Consider the following 22,360-nt stretch of genomic DNA (forward strand, 5'->3'; position numbering starts at 1 on the left):
TTATAAAAATATTCAACCTGAGAATGAGGTAATTTTAGAGTTCGTCTTCGAATTTAATGACAAATTTATAAAGTTTTTGACCTAACAAATTATGAGGACACATTTATTAAAAATTTCAATATGAAAAATAATTTAATTTTGGAGTTAGCCTAATCGAATTAAGTTATGTAGATAGATAATATATATATTTTTATGTATATATTATATGTTGAGTCTCCTAAACTTTTTTTGAGTTTACTTTTTTATATATCTTGACTTCACATAATGAATATTCTGATTTCATCATTATTTTAAGACATATATTATGTATTTGTTGAATTGATATAAGCATTAAATATACATAAGATTTTAATATAATTTTAATATAAAAAATAATGTAATTTTGGAGTTAGCCTAATCAAATTAAGTTATATAGATAGATAATATATATATTTTTATGTATATATTATATGTTGAGTCTCCTAAACTTTTTTTGAGTTTACTTTTTTATATATCTTGACTTCACATAATGAATATTCTGATTTCATCATTATTTTAAGACATATATTATGTATTTGTTGAATTGATATAAGCATTAAATATACATAAGATTTTAATATAATTTTAATATCAAAAATAATGTAATTTTGGAGTTAGCCTAATCAAATTAAGTTATATAGATAGATAATATATATATTTTTATGTATATATTATATGTTGAGTCTCCTAAACTTTTTTTGAGTTTACTTTTTTATATATCTTGACTTCACATAATGATATTCCGATTTCATCATTATTTTAAGACATATATTATGTATTTGTTGAATTAATATAAGCATTAAATATACATAAGATTTTAATATAATTTTAATATCAAAAATAATGTAATTTTGGAGTTAGCCTAATCAAATTAAGTTATATAGATAGATAATATATATATTTTTATGTATATATTATATGTTGAGTCTCCTAAACTTTTTTTGAGTTTACTTTTTTATATATCTTGACTTCACATAATGATATTCCGATTTCATCATTATTTTAAGACATATATTATGTATTTGTTGAATTAATATAAGCATTAAATATACATAAGATTTTAATATAATTTTAATATCAAAAATAATGTAATTTTGGAGTTAGCCTAATCAAATTAAGTTATATAGATAGATAATATATATATTTTTATGTATATATTATATGTTGAGTCTCCTAAACTTTTTTTGAGTTTACTTTTTTATATATCTTGACTTCACATAATGATATTCCGATTTCATCATTATTTTAAGACATATATTATGTATTTGTTGAATTAATATAAGCATTAAATATACATAAGATTTTAATATAATTTTAATATCAAAAATAATGTAATTTTGGAGTTAGCCTAATCAAATTAAGTTATATAGATAGATAATATATATATTTTTATGTATATATTATATGTTGAGTCTCCTAAACTTTTTTTGAGTTTACTTTTTTATATATCTTGACTTCACATAATGATATTCCGATTTCATCATTATTTTAAGACATATATTATGTATTTGTTGAATTAATATAAGCATTAAATATACATAAGATTTTAATATAATTTTAATATCAAAAATAATGTAATTTTGGAGTTAGCCTAATCAAATTAAGTTATATAGATAGATAATATATATATTTTTATGTATATATTATATGTTGAGTCTCCTAAACTTTTTTTGAGTTTACTTTTTTATATATCTTGACTTCACATAATGATATTCCGATTTCATCATTATTTTAAGACATATATTATGTATTTGTTGAATTAATATAAGCATTAAATATACATAAGATTTTAATATAATTTTAATATCAAAAATAATGTAATTTTGGAGTTAGCCTAATCAAATTAAGTTATATAGATAGATAATATATATATTTTTATGTATATATTATATGTTGAGTCTCCTAAACTTTTTTTGAGTTTACTTTTTTATATATCTTGACTTCACATAATGATATTCCGATTTCATCATTATTTTAAGACATATATTATGTATTTGTTGAATTAATATAAGCATTAAATATACATAAGATTTTAATATAATTTTAATATCAAAAATAATGTAATTTTGGAGTTAGCCTAATCAAATTAAGTTATATAGATAGATAATATATATATTTTTATGTATATATTATATGTTGAGTCTCCTAAACTTTTTTTGAGTTTACTTTTTTATATATCTTGACTTCACATAATGATATTCCGATTTCATCATTATTTTAAGACATATATTATGTATTTGTTGAATTAATATAAGCATTAAATATACATAAGATTTTAATATAATTTTAATATCAAAAATAATGTAATTTTGGAGTTAGCCTAATCAAATTAAGTTATATAGATAGATAATATATATATTTTTATGTATATATTATATGTTGAGTCTCCTAAACTTTTTTTGAGTTTACTTTTTTATATATCTTGACTTCACATAATGATATTCCGATTTCATCATTATTTTAAGACATATATTATGTATTTGTTGAATTGATATAAGCATTAAATATACATAAGATTTTAATATAATTTTAATATAAAAAATAATGTAATTTTGGAGTTAGCCTAATCAAATTAAGTTATATAGATAGATAATATATATTTTTTATATATCTTGACTTCACATAATGATATTCCGATTTCATCATTATTTTAAGACATATATTATGTATTTGTTGAATTAATATAAGCATTAAATATACATAAGATTTTAATATAATTTTAATATGAAAAATAAATGTAATTTTGGAGTTAGCCTAATCAAATTAAGTTATATAGATAGATAATATATATTTTTTATATATCTTGACTTCACATAATGAATATTCCGATTTCATCATTATTTTAAGACATATATTATGTATTTGTTGAGTTGATATAAGCATTAAATATACATAAGATTTTAATATAATTTTAATATGAAAAAATAATGTAATTTTGGAGTAGCCTAATCAAATTAAGTTACGTAGATAGATAATATTCTTTTTATGTATATATTATATGTTGAGTCTCCTAAACTTTTTTTTGAATTTACTTTTTTATATATCTTGACTTCACATAATGAAAATCCGATTTCATCATTGTTTTAAGACATATATTATGTATTTGTTGAATTGATATAAGCATTAAATATACATAAGATTTTAATATAATATTAATAGGTTACAAATGGTATTTAACAAATGTTTGTAAATCTTTTTCTTGATTAATAAATGGAGGGAGAGTTGGTTAAAACTTCAAACTCAACAATATAGTGATGACAGTTAAGATATTCTAATTCTAGTGGTCCAAGTTAGAGGTAAGCCACTTAATTAAACAAGGATTAATTAATTAATAACTCATTCATTTCCTAATTAAGTTGATAGTTCATTGAACATGTCATATTTAATATTGTGATTATAATTTATTCAACATATTCTCCTTGAGATTCGTTGGTAAATAAAAATACTATAACAAAATTACAGTCTAATCTGTCAAGATTTGGACTTCTCACAAGTAGTTTGAGATGTTTTTAGATTAATCTTGATAAAACCAAAAAAGATGATATCGAGGAAAGAAACATAAGGTTTCAACTAAATATAAGACGAACTATTATTTTTCCTATCACATTAGCTGATTTGAATCGATTCATTCTTATTTATAAATAACGTAAGACAGAAATTTTAACGTTCAGAATGTAGAGGGAGTGATTGTGAATCTCTTTGTTAATTAATTCTGAATAGTTTATCTTTTTGATAGATATCACAATTTGCATGGAAGGTTCATAACCTAATAAAACAAGGGGACATGTCCAAACTTGATGACAAAATGTGCATTGAGGCTAAATAATTGAAGTTAGGTTGCCATGTGCTTCTTGTTTTAAAAACTTAAAGTCATGAATATATAATATTATTGTGAATTTTCCTTGTGTATAATTGGCTTGAAAGAAAAAGTTTGTAAGTGCAAAGAATTAAAACAATTTTTTTGGACCTATATTGGCATGTTTGGACCTATTGAATATAAAATGTTAAGTGCTCTTTGCTTATTCACTTCCCAATCTAGGAAGCTTCCTTCCATTCCGAACTCTTCGAACTCTTCAAGAATGTCAGTGGGATACACATTGAATTCTTCAGGTGCGACAAAAATTTTGAAGAGTCCGAGCAACATAAGTAGGTGTAAGAGTCAATTTAACCTATAAACCCATTAATACTTCTGTATTTAGCTGATGAGGGACAATTGACATATCACTAGATTATTTGTCTGATAAAAGTGTCCTCATTTTTAGGGGATTTTTATAACATCTCCAAAATGGATTACAAAGCTACAGACTAGTTCAAATAAAGATCTTGCACTTGACAACTACTGAGTACTGTATTACTAGCTCAATCCTGTCGATACGTACAACTAAAAGCCGTTACGTGCAATTTTACTGCAAAAAACGCAACAATCTCACCTGCTGCTGTATCAACTACAGATGAACTATTTGTGTTGTGGATGTCTCATTTTGAGGAGATGAGAAACACCAGCCAAAACATGCAGTCGGCTACTAGGAACACCCGTCTTTGCAAGTGCCCTTCCGTTTTTGTCCAGTAAAACGAAGCAAGGAACATACTTAATGTCATAATGGAGAAGCTGAATTTATGAACAGAAAGATATCAATCAGCTAAAACCAACAGAGAGAAAAGACAATCATTTCCAACATGAAGTAGATGGATTACTCCAAAGGCAATACAACAAAATGACCAGACCACTAAACAACACAAAGAATTGTTCTTTGATCTAATTCCTTTGTTTCGACTTTCACAATTTTCAAATGTATAGTTTAACATAGCTATCACCACAGAGTGACTTTCAATTATATTAGTCAAGTTGGCAGTGCTATGCATGTGCAGTGCTTTTCGGTTCCACCTAGAATGAATGCTAGAGTTGTTGCATTGGAAGAGCTTCAAAGACAGAGATCTAAAATAATCTAAGTATAAAGAAACTTAGCTAAAATGTAAAAAGACTTCGGAAGGAGGACATTTAACTTGAACATATTGCTGACAATAGTTTGCAGTTTTACTTAACATATTGAAACGATATGTTGTCTTAAACAATTATCAAAACTAATCCTATGGCCAACATGCACTATATCCTAGTCAGTTGATTCATGAAGGTAACTTAACATTACCAGGTAAAACCCTCGCAGGTGGGGTTTGGGAAGGGTAGAGTGTATGCAGACCTTACCCCTACCTTGTGGAGGTAGAGAGATTTGTTTCTGAAAGTATGATATAAAAATAGCCTTTAAATACACAAGAAGAAAAGAACTATATCAACAACCAAACAACAAAAGTATGAGGCCCCTAAGCATAATCTAAACGTATCTGTCCAACAACTGACTATCAGTTAAAACAGACTTCTGAAAAATGTGAGAATTCTATGTATAGAGTATTAAGAGTACCTCAGGCAACCATTGGTCATTCTCTGCATCAGCCATAACAATATTGAGCCAGTCAGAGTTCCTGTTCTCAACTTCAGTAACGAAATTAACCAACGAATTGCAGAGCCGGCACTTTGGGGAGTAAAATTCAATTACAGTAGCCTCTTTTTCACTGGCCAAGGCACACGCTAACGCACTCTGCTCGAGCTCTGCTTGCTCTGTAGGAGTCAATTTCTTCTTCACCAACTTCAAGGTATTATTTTGGTTAACTCCACCATTCGACTGTAAATTAAATTTGGGTGATAAAGGTTCAGGTTTTGAGATATTTTGGATGAAATTAAACACTCCAGAGCCAAGATTCTTGAATGGTTTGAATAGCCAAGGAGTTTCAAAGGTACAAGGCAAAGGGTTCTTTGGGTTTTGGTTATGAACATCCCAAGGCCATTTTAAGCAAAAGGGAGAGTTCTTGGAAGTAGAATCCATCTTTTCAAGAATTATGTGTGTTTACATCACAATACAAGCAGCTACTCATTCACACTGCATTATAGCAGGAACAAGCACCAATGGGACGATCAATGTGCACACAGCAAATCTGAAAACACAAGTCAGTTTATAATTACTGGCTTGACAAATAACATATTATTCGTTATTGTTCCAAGAAGGCAGAACCAGTAGCTCTGATCCCAAATCCCACAAGTGGAGTCTAGAGAAGGTACAGTGTACACAGACTTTGATTGTTTTCGATAGACCCTCGGCTCAAGGAAAACATATCAATCAAATAATATAGAAAGAATGACAAAGCATGTTGGAAAACAAAAGGAGGAACATCAACTTCAAAAAAAAAAATAGTGCATAATTATATTCATAACCTTGTGTATTTGTTAAAATCACTACATATGTACAAAAATCAAACTCATGACCCAATTACAAGTACTCGAGGCCATGCTTTCGTATCCAAAACCCATGAAGTTCAAATCCTTGCTCCACCTCCCGTTCAAAGATAGTTTAAACGTCAATTTTTCCGAAAATTGACCATCAAAATGATTATAATGTACTTAAGTTTCTTTCTCTGCAGAGCTTAATCATTCACAAAATTCCCACCCTAATTCAATGTCTTTGCTACAAAGCTTAATCATTTGATAATATTTCTATACTAATCCAATAAGTTTACACAATTCACTCAATTTAACATGATTTCTACCTAATGTAAACTACTACTGTGAAACATTAACTCTTTAAATTAGTCAATTTTATATCTGAAATCGAATTTAAACATTTCTGTATATGAATACAAAGCAATGGAAGAAGGAATATATATAGAAAGTGAGATAAGATAGAACTTACAGCGGTGTTATCGCCGGAAAGGATTGACCGGAGTTGGCTCGTCGGAGAAGAACTTCGCCGGAGGAACTTGCCGGTGAGTGTGTAATTTGAACTTCGGTCCCAAAATGTGTGAAAATTTTGGGTTCGCATGGGTCCGTTTTAGAAGAAGTTTGGGCCTATAAGTGAAGCCCATTGGGCTTATAGTTCATTATATGCAATTCGATTATTTAAACGGGACGGAATTGATCAATCTACATTCACAATTCCGATTTTACTTTTCACGAGCGTATCTACAGAATAAAGAAAGCAAATAGATGGACTTTGGTTATATTTACTCGACGTGCGGTCATTTCTTCCTTGAACATTCCGTTACGGAAATAGAATCACGAAGAAACGTGACGTTATGAGATACTAATGATTATTAGAGCATGTTTAGATTGACTTATTTTAGGTGTATTTATGAGATACTAATGATTATTAGAGCGTTCAGGTAAAACATTAAGTATTTTTAAACACTTGATATTAGGACAAAATAACAAAAATAAGCCAAAACTCATGTATTAGACTTTACTTTATGTCTCTTTGCTTATATATGACATTAGTTACAAGTATAGTTAAATAAGTTCTTAGTTTATTGACCATATGAAAAAAAATGTAAGCGTAACGGGAGAATCAAGTTAAATATAAACAGATTGAAAATGAGTCAAGTAAAATATATAAATTATCCAGCTCACTCGTATTTGATGACACACTCTATCTAACTTAAAATCCTACTTCTTTCTCAAAAAAATTGAGATGAAAGTCAGTGACAGAACTAAAATTTTAACTAATAAATTCGAAAAATAAAAATATAGTAGGAATTTATAATTTTGGGAAAAACATAAAAAGGAAAAAAAGAAAAGAAAAGAAGGGAGAATTACAATCTTACCCTCAATTGAGATATCCTTCTAGTGGCCAATAGTCATCAAGATTTTCATCAAATGGATAATAATATTATAACTTTTTTAAAAGTGCAAAAAAAATAGGCTATCATTTTTCTTCATAGTTTCAACACCAAAAATTATGGCTAACACAACAAATTTAAACATTATATTTGAAGCTCTTCCCCTCATTCCCAAGATTCACAATATTGAAAAAATTCAGAAAAAAGCAAAAACAATAAGCCAAAAAAACAAAGAAATTCAAGAAAATTCACCACCAAAAACTACAAGAAGATTAGCATTAAGCATTGGTTCAATTGCTTTATTTGCAAATTCAACAATTGATAATTCACTTGCTGAAGATAATAATGGATTTTTTATTACTGGTCCACTACAAGACCCTTCAATATCCACCAGTAAGTTTTTATTTTTGTACATTTTTTTATCAGGTCGCGTTTAACGGTCACTAATACTTGCATTTATAGATATTCCCGATTCTACTAATGCGAAATGTTCTATGTACCAGACTATATTAACAAAGTTCATGTATAGCACAAATATGAAATGGGCGAACCCCACATGTCCAAATTATTCGAGTAAAAAAGTTTGAATTCGATGTAAAATTACCTTTATACACTATGAAAAAGCTGTAAATACATGGAAATTTTCCTCGGAATTAGTTTAAAAATTCACAGTAAACTTATTTTCCTACAAATTTTCATACTAATTCCCAGAAAAATCTCCATCATAGCTCATAGGTAAGTGTGAAATTAGCCGAATCAGAATATTTTGCTGAAGCAGAAACGATAGGATCGTAAGAAGAAAAAGGCTATACGCCTATCCGTATTATGTAATTTACAGTTTTCCTGTAGTGATGTCGGACCCCGTTTGGTGTCAAAGGGTAAAAAATTAAGCTTTTTCGCGCATTTAAGTTATTAATTGCATATATAATAAGATATCAAGAATCGAGCCGATCGTTCATAATTTTAATATGTTAGATAAAAGTTTTGTAATATTTGATTGTAGATATTATAAACAAGGAGACAGGTACAAGATCATTTCTTAAGAAAGGAATGTACATTGCTAATATTGGAACAAAAGGGAGAATTCATAGGTTGAAAAGATATGCATTTGATTTATTGGCATTAGGGGATTTGATTGGAACAGATTCTTGGAATTATGTGAGGAAATATTTGAGGATTAAATCTACATTTATGTATTATGATTTTGATGAAGTTATCACAGCTGCACAAGTGAATGATAAGCAACCTCTCACTGATCTTGCTAATCGATTATTCGATAACGTTGAGAAGGTACATTTGATTTTATTTGTCTGATGTTATATGTTGCTCGTATTCTTTAAATATATTGTCTCGCCTGTGTTGTATCTTTAAAAACTACGTAAGTGAAGAGTCTGAGCAATATATGATTGATATTAGTTTGGTTAAACCCTACAAAAATTTTGTCGTATCAGTATCACATCCTTGAAAAATGCATGTTTTCTTGAGGATGCGATACACAATGTGATGGCAATAGTGTTTTTGAAGAGTCTGAGCAATATATATATATACATATATAGGTTTGATGTTATGTTAATTGGACCCTCCAAAAATGTTGTTGTACACGTTATGTCGGATCCATTGCATAGCTTTTGAAGGATCCTCGATTGACGGACATATATAGCAGTACTTTTGAAGAATCCGAGTGACATAGGTGTCGGATCCTCCAAAAATATTATTGTGCCCATGTGGAATACTCCAAAGTCTTACACACAAAAACTGTGACAATATTATTGAAGAGTCTGAGCAACATATGTCTGATACAATATTGGTCGGACCCTTCAAAAATATTGTTGCGCTCGTATCTGATCATCCAAAAATCTTATGCACATGCTCTGGCAGTATTATTGGAGTCCGAGCAATATAAGTCTGATGTTGTGTTCCTCGGACACTTCAAAAATATTGTCGGATCCTTACAAAAATGTATAGATTTGGTAGGATGCGACACACATTATGGTTAGTGACCGTCAATATTTTTGAAGAGTCCGAACAACATACTTATAAATAGCAAGTTTTTGATAACCCCTTGTCATGTGTTTGCTCCAATATTTTTTTTTTTATGCAGCTTGAAGATGCTGTGAAGAAAAAGAACCTTCCTCAAACACAATCATGTTATCAAGAAACAACTACTATTCTCCAACAAGTCATGGACAGAATGGCATAAACAAAACATATGTTTAATTATATTCTGTTAATTAGTCATTTTGACTACAAGAAGACAAAATGTTCCTTTGTAAAATTTGGAATTGTCAATAACACTTTGATGGAGATTCAATTTGATTTCCACATTTTTATAATAGAGACAACTCAGTGCATAAAGCATCTCGAGTCCATATATGACCCGTGGAACGAGGGAAGGGCCATAATTCAAGACTTATTTCAGGTTCGAACATGTGACTAATAGGTCACACAAAGATAACTATAACTTTTTAGCAACATTCAAACATAATGAAATATTACCAAACAAAGATAACTATACCGTACCATTTTAGCAAAATTTTTATAATAGAGACAACTCAGTGCATGAAGCATCTCGAGTCCATACATGACCTATGGAACGATGGAAGGATTACAATCCAAGACTTATTTCAGGTTCGAACATGTGACTAATAGGTCAAACAAAGATAACTATAACTTTTTAGCAACATTCAAACATAATGAATTACTACCAAACAAAAATAACTATATCGTACCATTTTAGCAAAATTTTTATAATAGAGATAACTCTTCTCGAGTCCATACATGACCCGTGGAACGGAGGAAGGGCCATAATCCAAGACTTATTTCAGGTTCGAACATGTGACTTATAAATCACACAAAGATAATTATACTGTTTTAGCAAAATTCAAACATAATGAAATATTACCAAATAAAAGATAACTATACCGTTTTAGAAAAATTCAAATATGATGAAATATTACCAAACAAAGATAAATATACCGTTTTAGCAAAATTCAAATATAATGAAATATTATCGAAAAAAATAAAAATGGAGATGCGGGGTATCGATCCCCGTACCTCTCGCATGCTAAGCGAGCGCTCTACCATCTGAGCTACATCCCCTTCATGTTTTAAATAAGCAAGTAAAATTTATTTAACTTAAATATTTTGAGGTCTTAGTTATTATAAAGGTGTATCGAGGTTAAATATTAGCTATTATGAACTTGTATTTAATTTTGGAAAAATGTAAAACTACCCCTTTAGGCTATGACCAAAATTTCAGAGACACACATTAACGAAACTAAAGTCCTATTATTCCCCCCAACTTATTTTCTTTTGTAAATTTGTGCACTTTTTGTCTTACGCGGCACGCTCCGTGACTCTATCAATTGAGGCGTGTGGAAGATATTTGGATGCCACTTAAGCCAAAAAGATGCACAAAATTACAAAAAAAAAAAAGTTCAGAGGGGTGATAGGTTAGATTAGTTAACGTGTGTCACTGAGATTTCGGTCATAGTCTAGGGGAGTACTTGTGCGTTTTTCCTTTAATTTTGCATGCTTTTAAAATAATTGACCAAAAAATATGCACACCGTTTATAAAATTGCTAGTTGCGCCTGCTCGATCATTTGTTGACTCAAATACGAACTTTCTATATTTGTATAGAAATTATTAAAATAGCATATATAAAATAAGTATCTATTAAACAAAAAGATTGATAGGTATTTTTGCTTTGACGTAAAATGTTAAGACGCATAATATCTCTATAGATGTACATCTACGACTTTCAAATTCTGAATCTGCCATTAATCCAGATCAATTTTTTTTTTGCTTTGGTTTTGTTTAGATTGTTTCTTCACTAGTGGAATAATAATTTATATATTTGAACTTAATGGAGAAATGATAGGTGTGTAGTGTTTTATGGTTGTGACTAATTGCAGTTGGAATCCACTCAATTTTGAATACAAAAAGCTACTTTTAAAAGAAGTTGGTAAAAATGAAATAAGAAAAAAAAAATATATTGTTTTCAATTCTGTTATAAAAATATTTAACTAAATATACAAATATTATTATATACGAATTCCAACTTAATTTAGTATTTAATATAAGTGATGATAAAAATTATATACAACGGATATTTACATCAAAATTGACCGACTATGGTTAAGAACTAGAACCCTTTAAAATGAGAAATACCAGAGATAAAATTCCATTTAATATCAAAATTATGTTTAATTTAACATAAAATTTTAAAAAAAGTGAAAATAATATATATATATTCAATGATAAAATAAAAAATTCCATTGAAACTTTTTAGAAACTAATATTTGACCTATATATGTTATATAAAATTTTTTAACCAAAAATGTTGAATTAATCACCAATAATAAGGGTTATATCCTTGTTCAAAAGGTATAAATAGATAACTTATATACATTAATATAAAATGTTGAAACTCTCAAAAAAAAATTATTCATTTTTTAACATTTCAAAATTTTTTTAGTGATAACAAATTATACTAGCACTATTAAATTGGATTCTATCAAAACTTCGAAATAAGTATACGTTTGAAAAAAATTTACTAGGATATATAATTTTTTGAGAAATCTTTGTGTTACATTTCTCTATTTATAAAGTAGGAATAATAGTGTATATATACTATTTTTTTAGTTTTTATTCATAAAATTACATTAAATATATTATTATTATTATTATTATTATTCTTATTATTATTTTATTATTATTATTATTATTTATGAAACATTGCTAAAATAAAGTACAAAAAATAAGGTGGCTTAATGCAAAAGGCCAAAAACTACCCTTAAAAAGAAAATGTTATAATTAGAATATTTTTTTTAAATGTTAATTAAAAGTTAAAGCTGACAAACTTGCAGTCGACACTCATAAATATATATATTTTAAATAATAATAAAAATATTCATATAGAATAGAATAAGATATAGAATGCTATAAATTGCAAAAATAAATAAATAAATTACATGCTTCAAAATGGAAAGGTATAAAAGCAAGTTTTGAAATATAAAAAGAGTTTTGTCACAACTCAATTAATTAATTTAATTAATCTTTTTATACTTAATTTGTTAGTTTCTTTTTCTTACCTAAACGATGGTGATATCCAAATAGGGAAAAAGAACAACTAACAATTAATATATGTATTAATAAATAATTAATTTTATAAATCTAATAGTTTTAATATAAAACTCAAAAAATTAAAATATTTTAAATATATTTGATTTTTTTTTCTAATTTAAAAAAGGAAATGGAGTGAACAAAAATATCTAAAAATTTATACACTTTTAGTTTTGTATTTTCTTTTTTTTTTTTGAAAAAAAAACACTTCTTGATAAATAAATTGAAGATAGCAAGAAAAAACATTTTTTTACCCGTTCGTAGAAACTCCCACCCCTTCCTTAGTTAACTCGAACCGATAACCTTCGTAATATTTATCATTCTTCATTAGTGATTCGAATTTATAACCTTTAAGTTAAATATGAAAGTGTTTTATTATTTTTTCAATTGATTCAATTCATAACTTCGATATGAAAATGTTTACGATCTTTTTAATTGACTTAAACTCGTAACTTTTAAATAGAATATAAAAAAGTGTTTATCGTTCGAGCAACTCTAAAGTATGAAAGTGTTTTATTATTTTCTCAATTGATTCAATTCATAACTTCTATATGAAAATATTTACGATTGTTTAATTGACTTAAATTCGTAATTTTTAGATAAAATATAAGAAAGTGTTTACCGTTCGAGCAACTCTAGAATCGGAAAGAGCATTAAAGATGGGGAGAAAAACATTGTCAGCATTCATACACGGCGCCACCACCACATAAGAAGAAAAAAAGTTTTTAACTTTCAACTGAAGAAAATTGTTATCTGGTCAACTCACGCGCCTTCTCTAAACCCACCCTTTTACGATTCTTTTCTGTATTTACAGTACAATTTTAGCTTGATCTGATAAAAGTACAACTGGAAGAATTTGGGGTTTGATGACTAATTCATTGGAGTTTATTCTTGTTTTGTTTTTTTTTGTTGGAAAGTTGCCTTCTTGATTCGGTTAGTTGGTTTTTGTGTTAAAGCTGAGTTCTTTATTTTGTCTATTTTAAAGTTTTGTGAAGTGTGTGTGTGTCTGATGCCACTGTTATTGAGTTGTAGGAAGAAAAATCTGAGGTGGGTCAGTGAGATTGTTGTTGTGAAGTTTGTGATTTAGATATTTTGGGAGGTGTTTTTTGAGAAGTCTGCAGTTGGGGTTGGTGGTAAATGCAGCAAAGACTTGATCTTTTGTGGGATTTTCAGCTCCTTTTGTTATATTGATTTTGCCAGGTTTTTGATGCTATTGTTTCTTGAGTTTTTATCTGAGGTGTGTCAGTGAGATTGTTGTTGGGAAGTTTGTGATTTAGAGGGATTTTCAGGAGGGAGGTGAAAGGTCTTTTGCTCTATTGGGGTTTACAGGTGTTTGATGCCACTGTTTCTTGAGTGTTTTGGTTGTTATAGAGAAGTTTGTGATTTAGATATTTGGAAGTGTTCTTCAGAAAAACTGAATTGGGTTGGTGGTAAATGCAGCAAAGACTTGATCTATGTTGGGTTTTTGAAGAGGGGTGTGAAAGCTCATTTGCTCTATTGGGTTTTATAGGTGTTTGATACAAGTGATTTTTGAGTTTTTTGCTTGAAAATTAGAAGTGTGCCAGTAAGATTCTTCTTGGAGATTTTGTGATTTCGATATCCGAAAGGTGTTCTTCAGTAAGACTGCAAGAGGGTTGGTGGTAAATATAGCAAAGACTTGATCTTTGTGGGATTGTCTGAAGAGGGTGTACACTTGTTTGGTGAACTGATGTTGTTGGGAGGTTTGCGTTATTCATGAGAAGCATTGTCTGCTTTGTTGATGCTGATTTAAGAGGAAATGGGTGTGAGAGGAGTAGCCCAGTTGTCTGTTTTCATCATTATATTTTTTACTATAGTGGCAGCAAATCCCGCGAGTAATGGGCTAGAGGATCATTTACTGGCCAATCAAATCAGTTCTGTGGGGATTAACCGGGAATTGGTAATCCTTTCTTCTTTAGCTGACTTACTGCTTGAATAACATTTGTATGTAAAGGTTTTTTTTTTCTCAGTTTACTTAGCCGGTAGTCGAGCATAGTTTAGTTTCCCTTATCAGTATTAACTTTAGCAACTCTCCTACTGGCGTATTCTTTTCACTATTACGTGTTGTTTTCTTAACTTCATTTATCGTAATATTGGTTTTTGCTACTGTTCTTTTCTCCATTAGCTTCCATATGGTTTCTTTACTACTGTATTTTCTCTTCTTACTAATTTTGATATGCTTTACTTGAGAAACAACCGCTCTACCTTCACAAGGTAGGGGTAAGTCTATATACACCGACCCTCCCCAGACCCCACTTCTGGGATTACACTGAGTATGTTGTTGTTTTTGTACTTAAAAAGAAATGGATAGAGATGAACATCATGGATTGCTTCTATGGAGCAGATTGATGAGAAATTAGCATTACTTGATCTCACCACTTTTAAGAAATTTGTAGCAGTAGTTCGTCGTAATGAGCATATGTTTTTATATCCATGTTCACAATTTTCGTATTATGTAGTAATTTTCCTGCTTTTAGCATGATCTCTTAGTCTATGAAGCATTTGATACGGCATTTGTGAAAGAATGTGAACAATAAACTTCATTTAGATGGGATCTTGAGTTAATCCCTGAGATCAACTAAGAGATTCAACTGTGTGCTATTTACGCACTAAAAATCCAAAGAGGAGAACTTAGCAGAGAGTGACACAAATTCATATCGAGTGTAGGGCATGAGGCAAGGTGTTACGACATGTGTTTCATCGCCCATTGACTCGGTCTTTGAGGGGCGCAATAGACCACAATTGCAGTTTGACAAAGTGACCTATTAATCGTTACAAAAACGCCATTAATATGTTTTTCTTTTCGATTAGGTGTATAAGAAGTTTGAAATTGGTTGCACAAGTAGGCCTCGATGCCAACTTTTTTTTATTTTTGAAATAGTGTTAAGTAATCGAAAGTTGGTCTCTAAAACTTAACGGCAGTTTTGTACATAGTATTTTGATTTGTACATATTTGAGAATAACTATTCATAAGCAGCTCTGATTATAATCTTCTGCTGCAGGCTGAGGAGTTATGGTTGAACTGTAGGCTAGAGTTGGTACATTCTAATGAAGCTGTTGAAGATCTTGAGTTTAGTGATCCTGGAGAAGAAGCAAATGGGATCTTCACTAACAGAAGATCATTAACTAAAAATAAAGAGAAAAATGCCAATCTACTCACCAAAGAAGCCCTTATGGGTTGTCTAGTGAAGAAAAATCTTTTGTTTCTTATTTCGGGAGAGGAGAAGCAATCACCTACATGGTATACCAGATGCATGGACTTCCTCTTTTCATGGTATGGTGAACCTAGACGGCGTGAATTGGTTCAGGTTGGAGATGCGCCAGCTCCTGCTCCTGCTCCAGCTACTTCCAGTTCTGAAACTCCCAATTCTCCGCCACCTGCCCGACCTCCTACGCTGCCATTTTTTCCTCGAGACTACAATGATTCTAGCAAAACCTCTGGTCCTAGTGATCAGTCTTCTACTAGTCAAAACTCTACTTCCGATGGTCAATCAAATAAGAAAAAAAGCAATACTAAAACAGTTTTAGTTGCAGTTCTTGTGACTGCTGCAGTCACATTTATTGTTGTTGCGCTCTTCTTTATATGCTATTGCAAGGTTTGTGGGGTTGGATACAGAAAGGGGAAAAATGATGAGAGGCCTCTTCTTAGCCTAAGCATAAGTGACTATTCTGTTGGTACATCTCTATTCCTTGTTTCTCTCTTGTATATATATTAATTTTGGCTTTTGGTATACTAATGTTTCTGAGATTTCAATCTTTCAGCTTCAAGGCTCGGTAATGCCGGTAATCATTCAGTCAGTGATGATTCCCACAATAAAATGGGTAAAACTTTCTACATGGAGTCGAACACTCTTAATGGTTCTAAAAGTGAGATCCCTTTGGGAACTGTTACGGGCATTGCTGTGGCTGCAGCAGGGGTTTCTCAGCAGATACCGCCTGAAAGAATGGGGATGCAGGGACAGCCTCCGCTTAAGCCTCCACCCGGTAGGGTAAATCCTTTTGAAGTTCCTACTAGTCCAGCCCCTCCCCCACTACCTCCTGCTAAGATAACCAATCTCGCTGCTCCATCCCCACCGCCACCACCACCGCCACCGAAGCCTTCAGCTGGCGGTCCACGTCCTCCTGCACCAGGGCCGCCTCCTCCACCACCCATACCAATTCGTGCTAAGGCTGGTCCTCGTCCGCCACCACCTCCGGGCCCTGGTGCTACTCCACCTCGTCTTCCTCCCACAGGTTTGAAGCCACCTCGACCTTCGCCTCTTGGATCAAATGCATCCTCTAGTGCTTCAGTTGAGGGATCAGAGAGTGATCCTTCTAAAACAAAGCTAAAACCTTTCTTCTGGGATAAGGTTCTAGCAAACCCTGACCATTCAATGGTTTGGCATCAAATCAAATCAGGATCATTCCAGTAAGTGTATTTCTTTTTGTTGCGTGATGTTGCTGTATGATTCTTTTGATTGAGTAAGGTGTTTAATGATCGGTGAATTTTGTTTGACAGATTTGATGAAGATATGATAGAGAGTCTCTTTGGATACGCTCATGCCGATAAAGACAAGAATGGTCCAAAGAAGGACTCTATGTCCCAAGATGCTTCTAAACAATATGTTCAAATTATTGATCAAAAGAAGGCACAAAATTTAGCTATTCTTCTTAAAGCCTTAAACGTGACAACTGAAGAAGTTTGTGATGCCCTTAAAGAAGGTGAAGCTCTTGTTCCCTTCAATATATCAAGATAATGAAACACTAAAATTGATAGTCTTTATAACCTTATCGTTCCTCCCCCCTCCCCCCCCCCCCCCAAAAAAAAAAAAAAAAGGGGGGGGGGTCATCTTGCACATGTGGGTGTTATTATTGTGATTAGCAAGGGTTGAGGTCGTCCTCAACAGTGATAATTTTTCCATAAGTGAAATGATTTCCTGCAAAGTTTTCTTGTCATGGTAAAGACAATGTAGATAGATAGTATGAGTTTATACGGTTCTGAATTCTTGGAAAAGGAAAAGTTTATCATTTTACAGGCAGGGTTGACGTCAATTTAGGATAGGTAAATATAGGTAATATGAGAATCGAGGAATATGTAATATCGATTGATATTGGTCACTTTATTTTAGGTGTTTCTTCTTTTCTCTGTAACTTTGAGCAGTAATGTTAGTTTTGTCTTTTTCCTGAAGCATTTAGATAACTGCCCGACTGAGGTCCCCTGAAGGCCCAACCCATGTTTTTTTTCAAAAAGATATATGATAAATGTTCCTTTACCATATATTTGTTCCCTGTTTCCTGTTTTTGCCCCTTCATGTCTTTGTTCATGTTAACATTAAGTAGGTCATGCGTCTCTTGATGTACTATTTGTGCCTTTCTACATCTTTGGTTCTGCAACCACGTGTACGTTAAGAGAAGCTTCACCCCTGCTATGAGCATTATCTATCTGCAACATCATATTATCGTCGAGGCTTTGCTGAGCGTCTTACTTTGCATGGTCATTGACCAATCTGATTGACAGAATTTTATTAGCATTAAATGTACATTATCTTAAAAACGTCCTTTTAGAAATAAAGGAAGTAGCACCGCTTCAGGACAGGTAACTGTTATCATGATCAGAATGATTATACTCTTGTAACAAGAATTTGTACTTCCCTCACAGTCAAGTGGCGAAACATTAGTATACTTGTATATTGGTTGGGTCAATTTCTTGGAAATGGAAATATCAGGAGGTTGTATATTTGCATCTATGACAACAGTGACTGATATTTTATTCTGACTCAGGAAATGAGCTTCCATCTGAACTCGTTCAAACTTTGCTTAAGATGGCACCAACTGCTGATGAAGAATTGAAGCTGAGGCTCTACAATGGGGATCTCTCTCGGCTTGGGCCTGCGGAACGATTCCTGAAAGTCTTGGTTGATATTCCATTTGCCTTCAAGAGACTAGAATCCTTGCTCTTTATGTGCAGTCTTGAGGAGGAGGCATCAATGGCTAAAGAATCATTTGCTACCTTGGAGGTGAGATAAATGTTCCTGATTGTGATGAACTGTTGGATTATGAGTAAATATTCCGAACTTATATTTCCTCCTTTTCATCTTTTTTGTTGGTAAACTGTGAAAGAGTTACCATAGACAACCAATATTTACACCTAGAAAGCACTCACAGGAATCATTACCAAAGTTTTAGTCATCCCCAAGCCTCTGAAAACGTAAAACAACTAGTTACAAATTTTATGGATTATACTACTACACTTCCTAGCTTTCCTAGAGCCTTTATGTGCGCTTAAGTGTCTTCATGAAGGTTGTAAGTTGCCAATAAGCCTCTTCGGAAGAGGTGACATAAACAATTGATATTTCAATTTCTCTGTTCATATATTTGTGTTTCAAGTTTATAATTATTAGTCTACAGAGGGAGTATATTATTGCAGAATCTCTGTTGCACCTTACTTTTTTAGCATTGACATTCCTTTGTTTTCTACAAATATCATGATATTGGTGTTTGGTGCATCTTATTTTATGCTTCAGGCTGCTTGCACGGAACTACGGAAGAGCAGGTTGTTTCACAAGCTCCTTGAGGCGGTTTTGAAAACTGGCAATCGTATGAATGATGGAACATTTCGTGGTGGTGCTCAAGCATTTAAACTTGACACGCTTCTGAAACTATCAGATGTAAAAGGAATAGACGGCAAAACTACGTTGTTGCATTTTGTTGTTCAAGAGATAATCCGTTCAGAAGGTATACGAGCTGCCCGTGCCAGAGATCGAGGGAGCGTGTCTAGCATCAAGTCTGATGATCTACCCGAGGATCAGTCTCAAGACTCAGAGGAGTATTATCGAAGTACTGGTCTACAGGTTGTTTCAGGTTTGAGTAGTGAACTTGAAAACGTGAAAAAAGCTGCAATTTTGGATGCAGACAGCTTAACAGGCACAGTATCCAAGCTTGGTCGTGCTCTAAAAGAATCACGGGATTTCCTAAATTCAGAAATGAAGAACGTAGATGACGAAAATAGGTTTCACCAGACCCTGAAGAGTTTTGTGCAGAATGCTGAGCTTGACATCACGTGGTTATTCGAGGAAGAAAAAAGAATAATGGCCTTAGTTAAAAGCACAGGAGATTATTTCCATGGAAATGCAGGGAAAAATGAAGGTTTACGATTATTTGTTATCGTTCGTGATTTTCTGATAATATTAGATAAGGTATGCATAGAGGTGAAAAATGCTCAGAGAAAGCTAAACGGCACACCAAAGAAGGAGAATGTAGCAAGTAAAACTTCAGAGTCCAGCAATCCACCGTCCCTCGATCTCCGCCAGAAGCTTTTTCCGGCTATCACAGATAGGAGAATTGACGATTCTAGTTCGGACGATGATGCTTCTTAAGGTAAGGTAAACCTGGCATCTCTGTTTTTCTTCATTTACTTGAGACAATCCACTGATCAAACTATTACTTAAGACAATCATAGCATGCAAGTACACACCCCGAGGGTGTGGCCTAGTAGTCAATGAAGTGCTTGCAAATTCTCTCACATATGTTTACGTACTTGTGTTGGTAGGAGGTGACAGGTAACGAATCGAATATTTGATTTGATTACGAGCTGACCTGAAACCTGAACAATACATCCCTAGTAACTGAAATCTTTCGATTTTTACTGTACTGAGTCATTAGTACCACACAATATGTTGTATATGAAACTACTATATATGTCAAAGCCAAATGTTGTGTATATGCATGTTAAATTTGTTTTCGTTCTTGTTGGCGTAGGGATCTGAGTCATTTTCGAGCTCAAGTATGGTAAACAGGGAAACGAGATTCAGTTTTTGAACGTTGTGCTAACCGAGGGATCTCAATTCGAGGCAGCAGATGTGGTTGGAGTTGCTCAAAGACGACGATATGGCTAGTACATGGCTCTATTTCAATTATTTTCTTCACTGAATTTCCATTTGTACTTCAAAGAATAGTTAGGAAAAATTCTCATTCATTTTTTTTTTCTCTAGTTTAGTTGATAATTCTTTTTTTTTTTGGTTAAATGTAATTGAACAAAGTAGTTATGTTAATTATTATCTATGGTGTTCACAAATTGATCATAATTCTCCATTTATCTCATTTTATTGCAAATGTTTTAGCATAGTCCTAGATGAAGTAGAAATATGATTATTAGTTTTGGTAGTTTTTAGTTACTAAAATTAGTGTAAGGTTTTACTATAAGTATTTATGGTAATCTCATGGTAATTTATATCATATTTTGATAAGTATTATTCTAATTATAAAACTATATGATTTTTTTTTTGGTAATTTTTAAGTTACTAAAATTAAACAAAATAATCTCTAATCAAAATAGGAATACTTTAGATTTATTATTCCTAAAATTATCTTAATGATAGCATACAAAATTTAAATGCATTCGAGGATTTATAAAAAAGTTCAGCCAAAAGGGAAATTAAATTAGGAAATATTTACATTTAAAGACTGATTTTTAATTATAATTTCACTATTGTCTTTGTTAAATAATGAATATAATTTTAAAAATAGTGTAATTTATTTCCTAAAAATATAAAGCTTCAATTAATAAAAAGACAAATACAAATATTCAAATATATATCTTCAAATTTGAAGAATTAAATTATTTAAATAATAATAAAAACCACAAATTTTCAGTTAATATAAATATTTGGAGCTTTACTTTATCTACCCCTCAACGTTGGGATAAATTCTTTTTAATTCATTTCACTCTTTTCTTAATATATATATATATCAATTTTTATGCAAACACAGTTATTATTTATGTAAAGTTTTCATTCATATATTTTTGTACGTAATGTAAAATTTTTACTATATTATTTTGATATTTTAACGAAATCGTCAAGTACACTAGTGAGTTTAATAAAAATCATCTTATAGCCGTCTGGGACAATAGAATGTATATAAATTTTAGGGAAAATGCACAAATATCCCCTCAATCTATGCCCGAAATTCTAGAGACACACTTATAATATACTAAGGTCCTATTATCCCCTGAACTTATTTTATAAGTAATTTTCTACCCCTTTTAGCCTACGTGACACTAGTTTGAAAAAAAAAAGTCAACCATCGTTGGGCCCACAAGATAGTGCCACGTAGGCTAAAAAGGGATAAAAAATTATTAATAATATAAGTGTGTCTCTGAGATTTCGGGCATAGATTGAGGGGATATTTGAGCATTATCCCTAAATTTTATCATCCTTATTATTAATTCTAGCTACGAATTTAGTTCCATTTTTTTAAATCGAGACAACTCACCTAATCGTACGAATGAGACAACTTACATTCTTACTACTCAACCATCAAAGTAGTACTAATTTATATACACAAACAAAAATAAATATAAATCCTACAATGAATTAACAAAAATATATTTCATTATATTCTTTGTAACATTAACAAATGGTTACATATTTTTTTCTTTTGTGCTATATATTCCTAAACTATCGTACATGTTTTCGATGCCTAGGGTATGCTACGTGAGCCATGTATGGCCCACAGTTCGGCCGTGAGGCACGACGTTGTTACCACACCTAATCGCCC

General features: G+C 31.2%; 3 protein-coding genes and 1 non-coding gene across 5 annotated transcripts; 2 read left to right on the forward strand and 2 right to left on the reverse strand.

Moving 5' to 3' along the window:
- Window positions 1–4,181: 4,181 nt before the first annotated feature.
- On the reverse strand, window positions 4,182–6,902 carry LOC107032336. Its single transcript, XM_015233929.2, has 3 exons — window positions 6,759–6,902; window positions 5,436–6,006; window positions 4,182–4,627 (listed from the first exon to the last, which is right to left on the reverse strand). Exons 2-3 carry the CDS (start codon window positions 5,895–5,897, stop codon window positions 4,475–4,477), a joined length of 615 nt encoding a protein of 204 aa, XP_015089415.1. The 5' UTR covers window positions 5,898–6,006; window positions 6,759–6,902; the 3' UTR covers window positions 4,182–4,474.
- An 825-nt stretch (window positions 6,903–7,727) lies between these two features.
- On the forward strand, window positions 7,728–10,035 carry LOC107002658 (photosynthetic NDH subunit of lumenal location 3, chloroplastic). Its single transcript, XM_015200771.2, has 3 exons — window positions 7,728–8,073; window positions 8,684–8,970; window positions 9,782–10,035. The coding sequence occupies exons 1-3, from the start codon at window positions 7,800–7,802 to the stop codon at window positions 9,878–9,880; spliced, it is 660 nt and encodes a 219-aa protein (XP_015056257.1). The 5' UTR covers window positions 7,728–7,799; the 3' UTR covers window positions 9,881–10,035.
- Window positions 10,036–10,706: 671 nt separating this feature from the next.
- TRNAA-AGC lies at window positions 10,707–10,779 on the reverse strand. The gene has a single exon. It is a non-coding gene; the product is annotated as a tRNA-Ala (tRNA).
- A 2,710-nt stretch (window positions 10,780–13,489) lies between these two features.
- On the forward strand, window positions 13,490–20,880 carry LOC107002427 (formin-like protein 5). Of its 2 annotated transcripts, none has more exons than XM_015200455.2 (7): window positions 13,490–14,723; window positions 15,826–16,498; window positions 16,586–17,231; window positions 17,322–17,524; window positions 18,584–18,819; window positions 19,327–20,184; window positions 20,561–20,880. In XM_015200455.2, exons 1-6 carry the CDS (start codon window positions 14,583–14,585, stop codon window positions 20,176–20,178), a joined length of 2,751 nt encoding a protein of 916 aa, XP_015055941.1. In that variant the 5' UTR covers window positions 13,490–14,582; the 3' UTR covers window positions 20,179–20,184; window positions 20,561–20,880. The 2 variants fall into 2 exon arrangements, with proteins under 2 accessions (XP_015055941.1, XP_015055940.1); XM_015200454.2 differs by having other exon boundaries at window positions 19,327–20,179.
- The last annotated feature ends 1,480 nt before the right edge of the window (window positions 20,881–22,360 follow it).

The sequence above is a fragment of the Solanum pennellii genome, chromosome 10 (genome assembly GCF_001406875.1).
Source record: "Solanum pennellii chromosome 10, SPENNV200".
In the NCBI taxonomy this organism is placed as follows: domain Eukaryota; kingdom Viridiplantae; phylum Streptophyta; class Magnoliopsida; order Solanales; family Solanaceae; genus Solanum; species Solanum pennellii.

Bases quoted from the DNA above. Each gene is read 5' to 3' on its own strand.
- LOC107002427 (XM_015200455.2), top strand. From the start codon at position 14,583: ATGGGTGTGAGAGGAGTAGCCCAGTTGTCTGTTTTCATCATTATATTT. The intron at 16,499-16,585 runs GTACATCTCTAT...TCAATCTTTCAG, and splicing joins CATAAGTGACTATTCTGTTG to CTTCAAGGCTCGGTAATGCC. The intron at 17,525-18,583 runs GTGAAGCTCTTG...ATTCTGACTCAG, and splicing joins TTGTGATGCCCTTAAAGAAG to GAAATGAGCTTCCATCTGAA.
- LOC107032336 (XM_015233929.2), bottom strand. From the start codon at position 5,897: ATGGATTCTACTTCCAAGAACTCTCCCTTTTGCTTAAAATGGCCTTGG. The intron at 4,628-5,435 runs GTACTCTTAATA...TCATAAATTCAG, and splicing joins ATGACCAATGGTTGCCTGAG to CTTCTCCATTATGACATTAA.
- LOC107002658 (XM_015200771.2), top strand. From the start codon at position 7,800: ATGGCTAACACAACAAATTTAAACATTATATTTGAAGCTCTTCCCCTC. The intron at 8,074-8,683 runs GTAAGTTTTTAT...ATTTGATTGTAG, and splicing joins AGACCCTTCAATATCCACCA to ATATTATAAACAAGGAGACA. The intron at 8,971-9,781 runs GTACATTTGATT...TTTTTTATGCAG, and splicing joins TATTCGATAACGTTGAGAAG to CTTGAAGATGCTGTGAAGAA.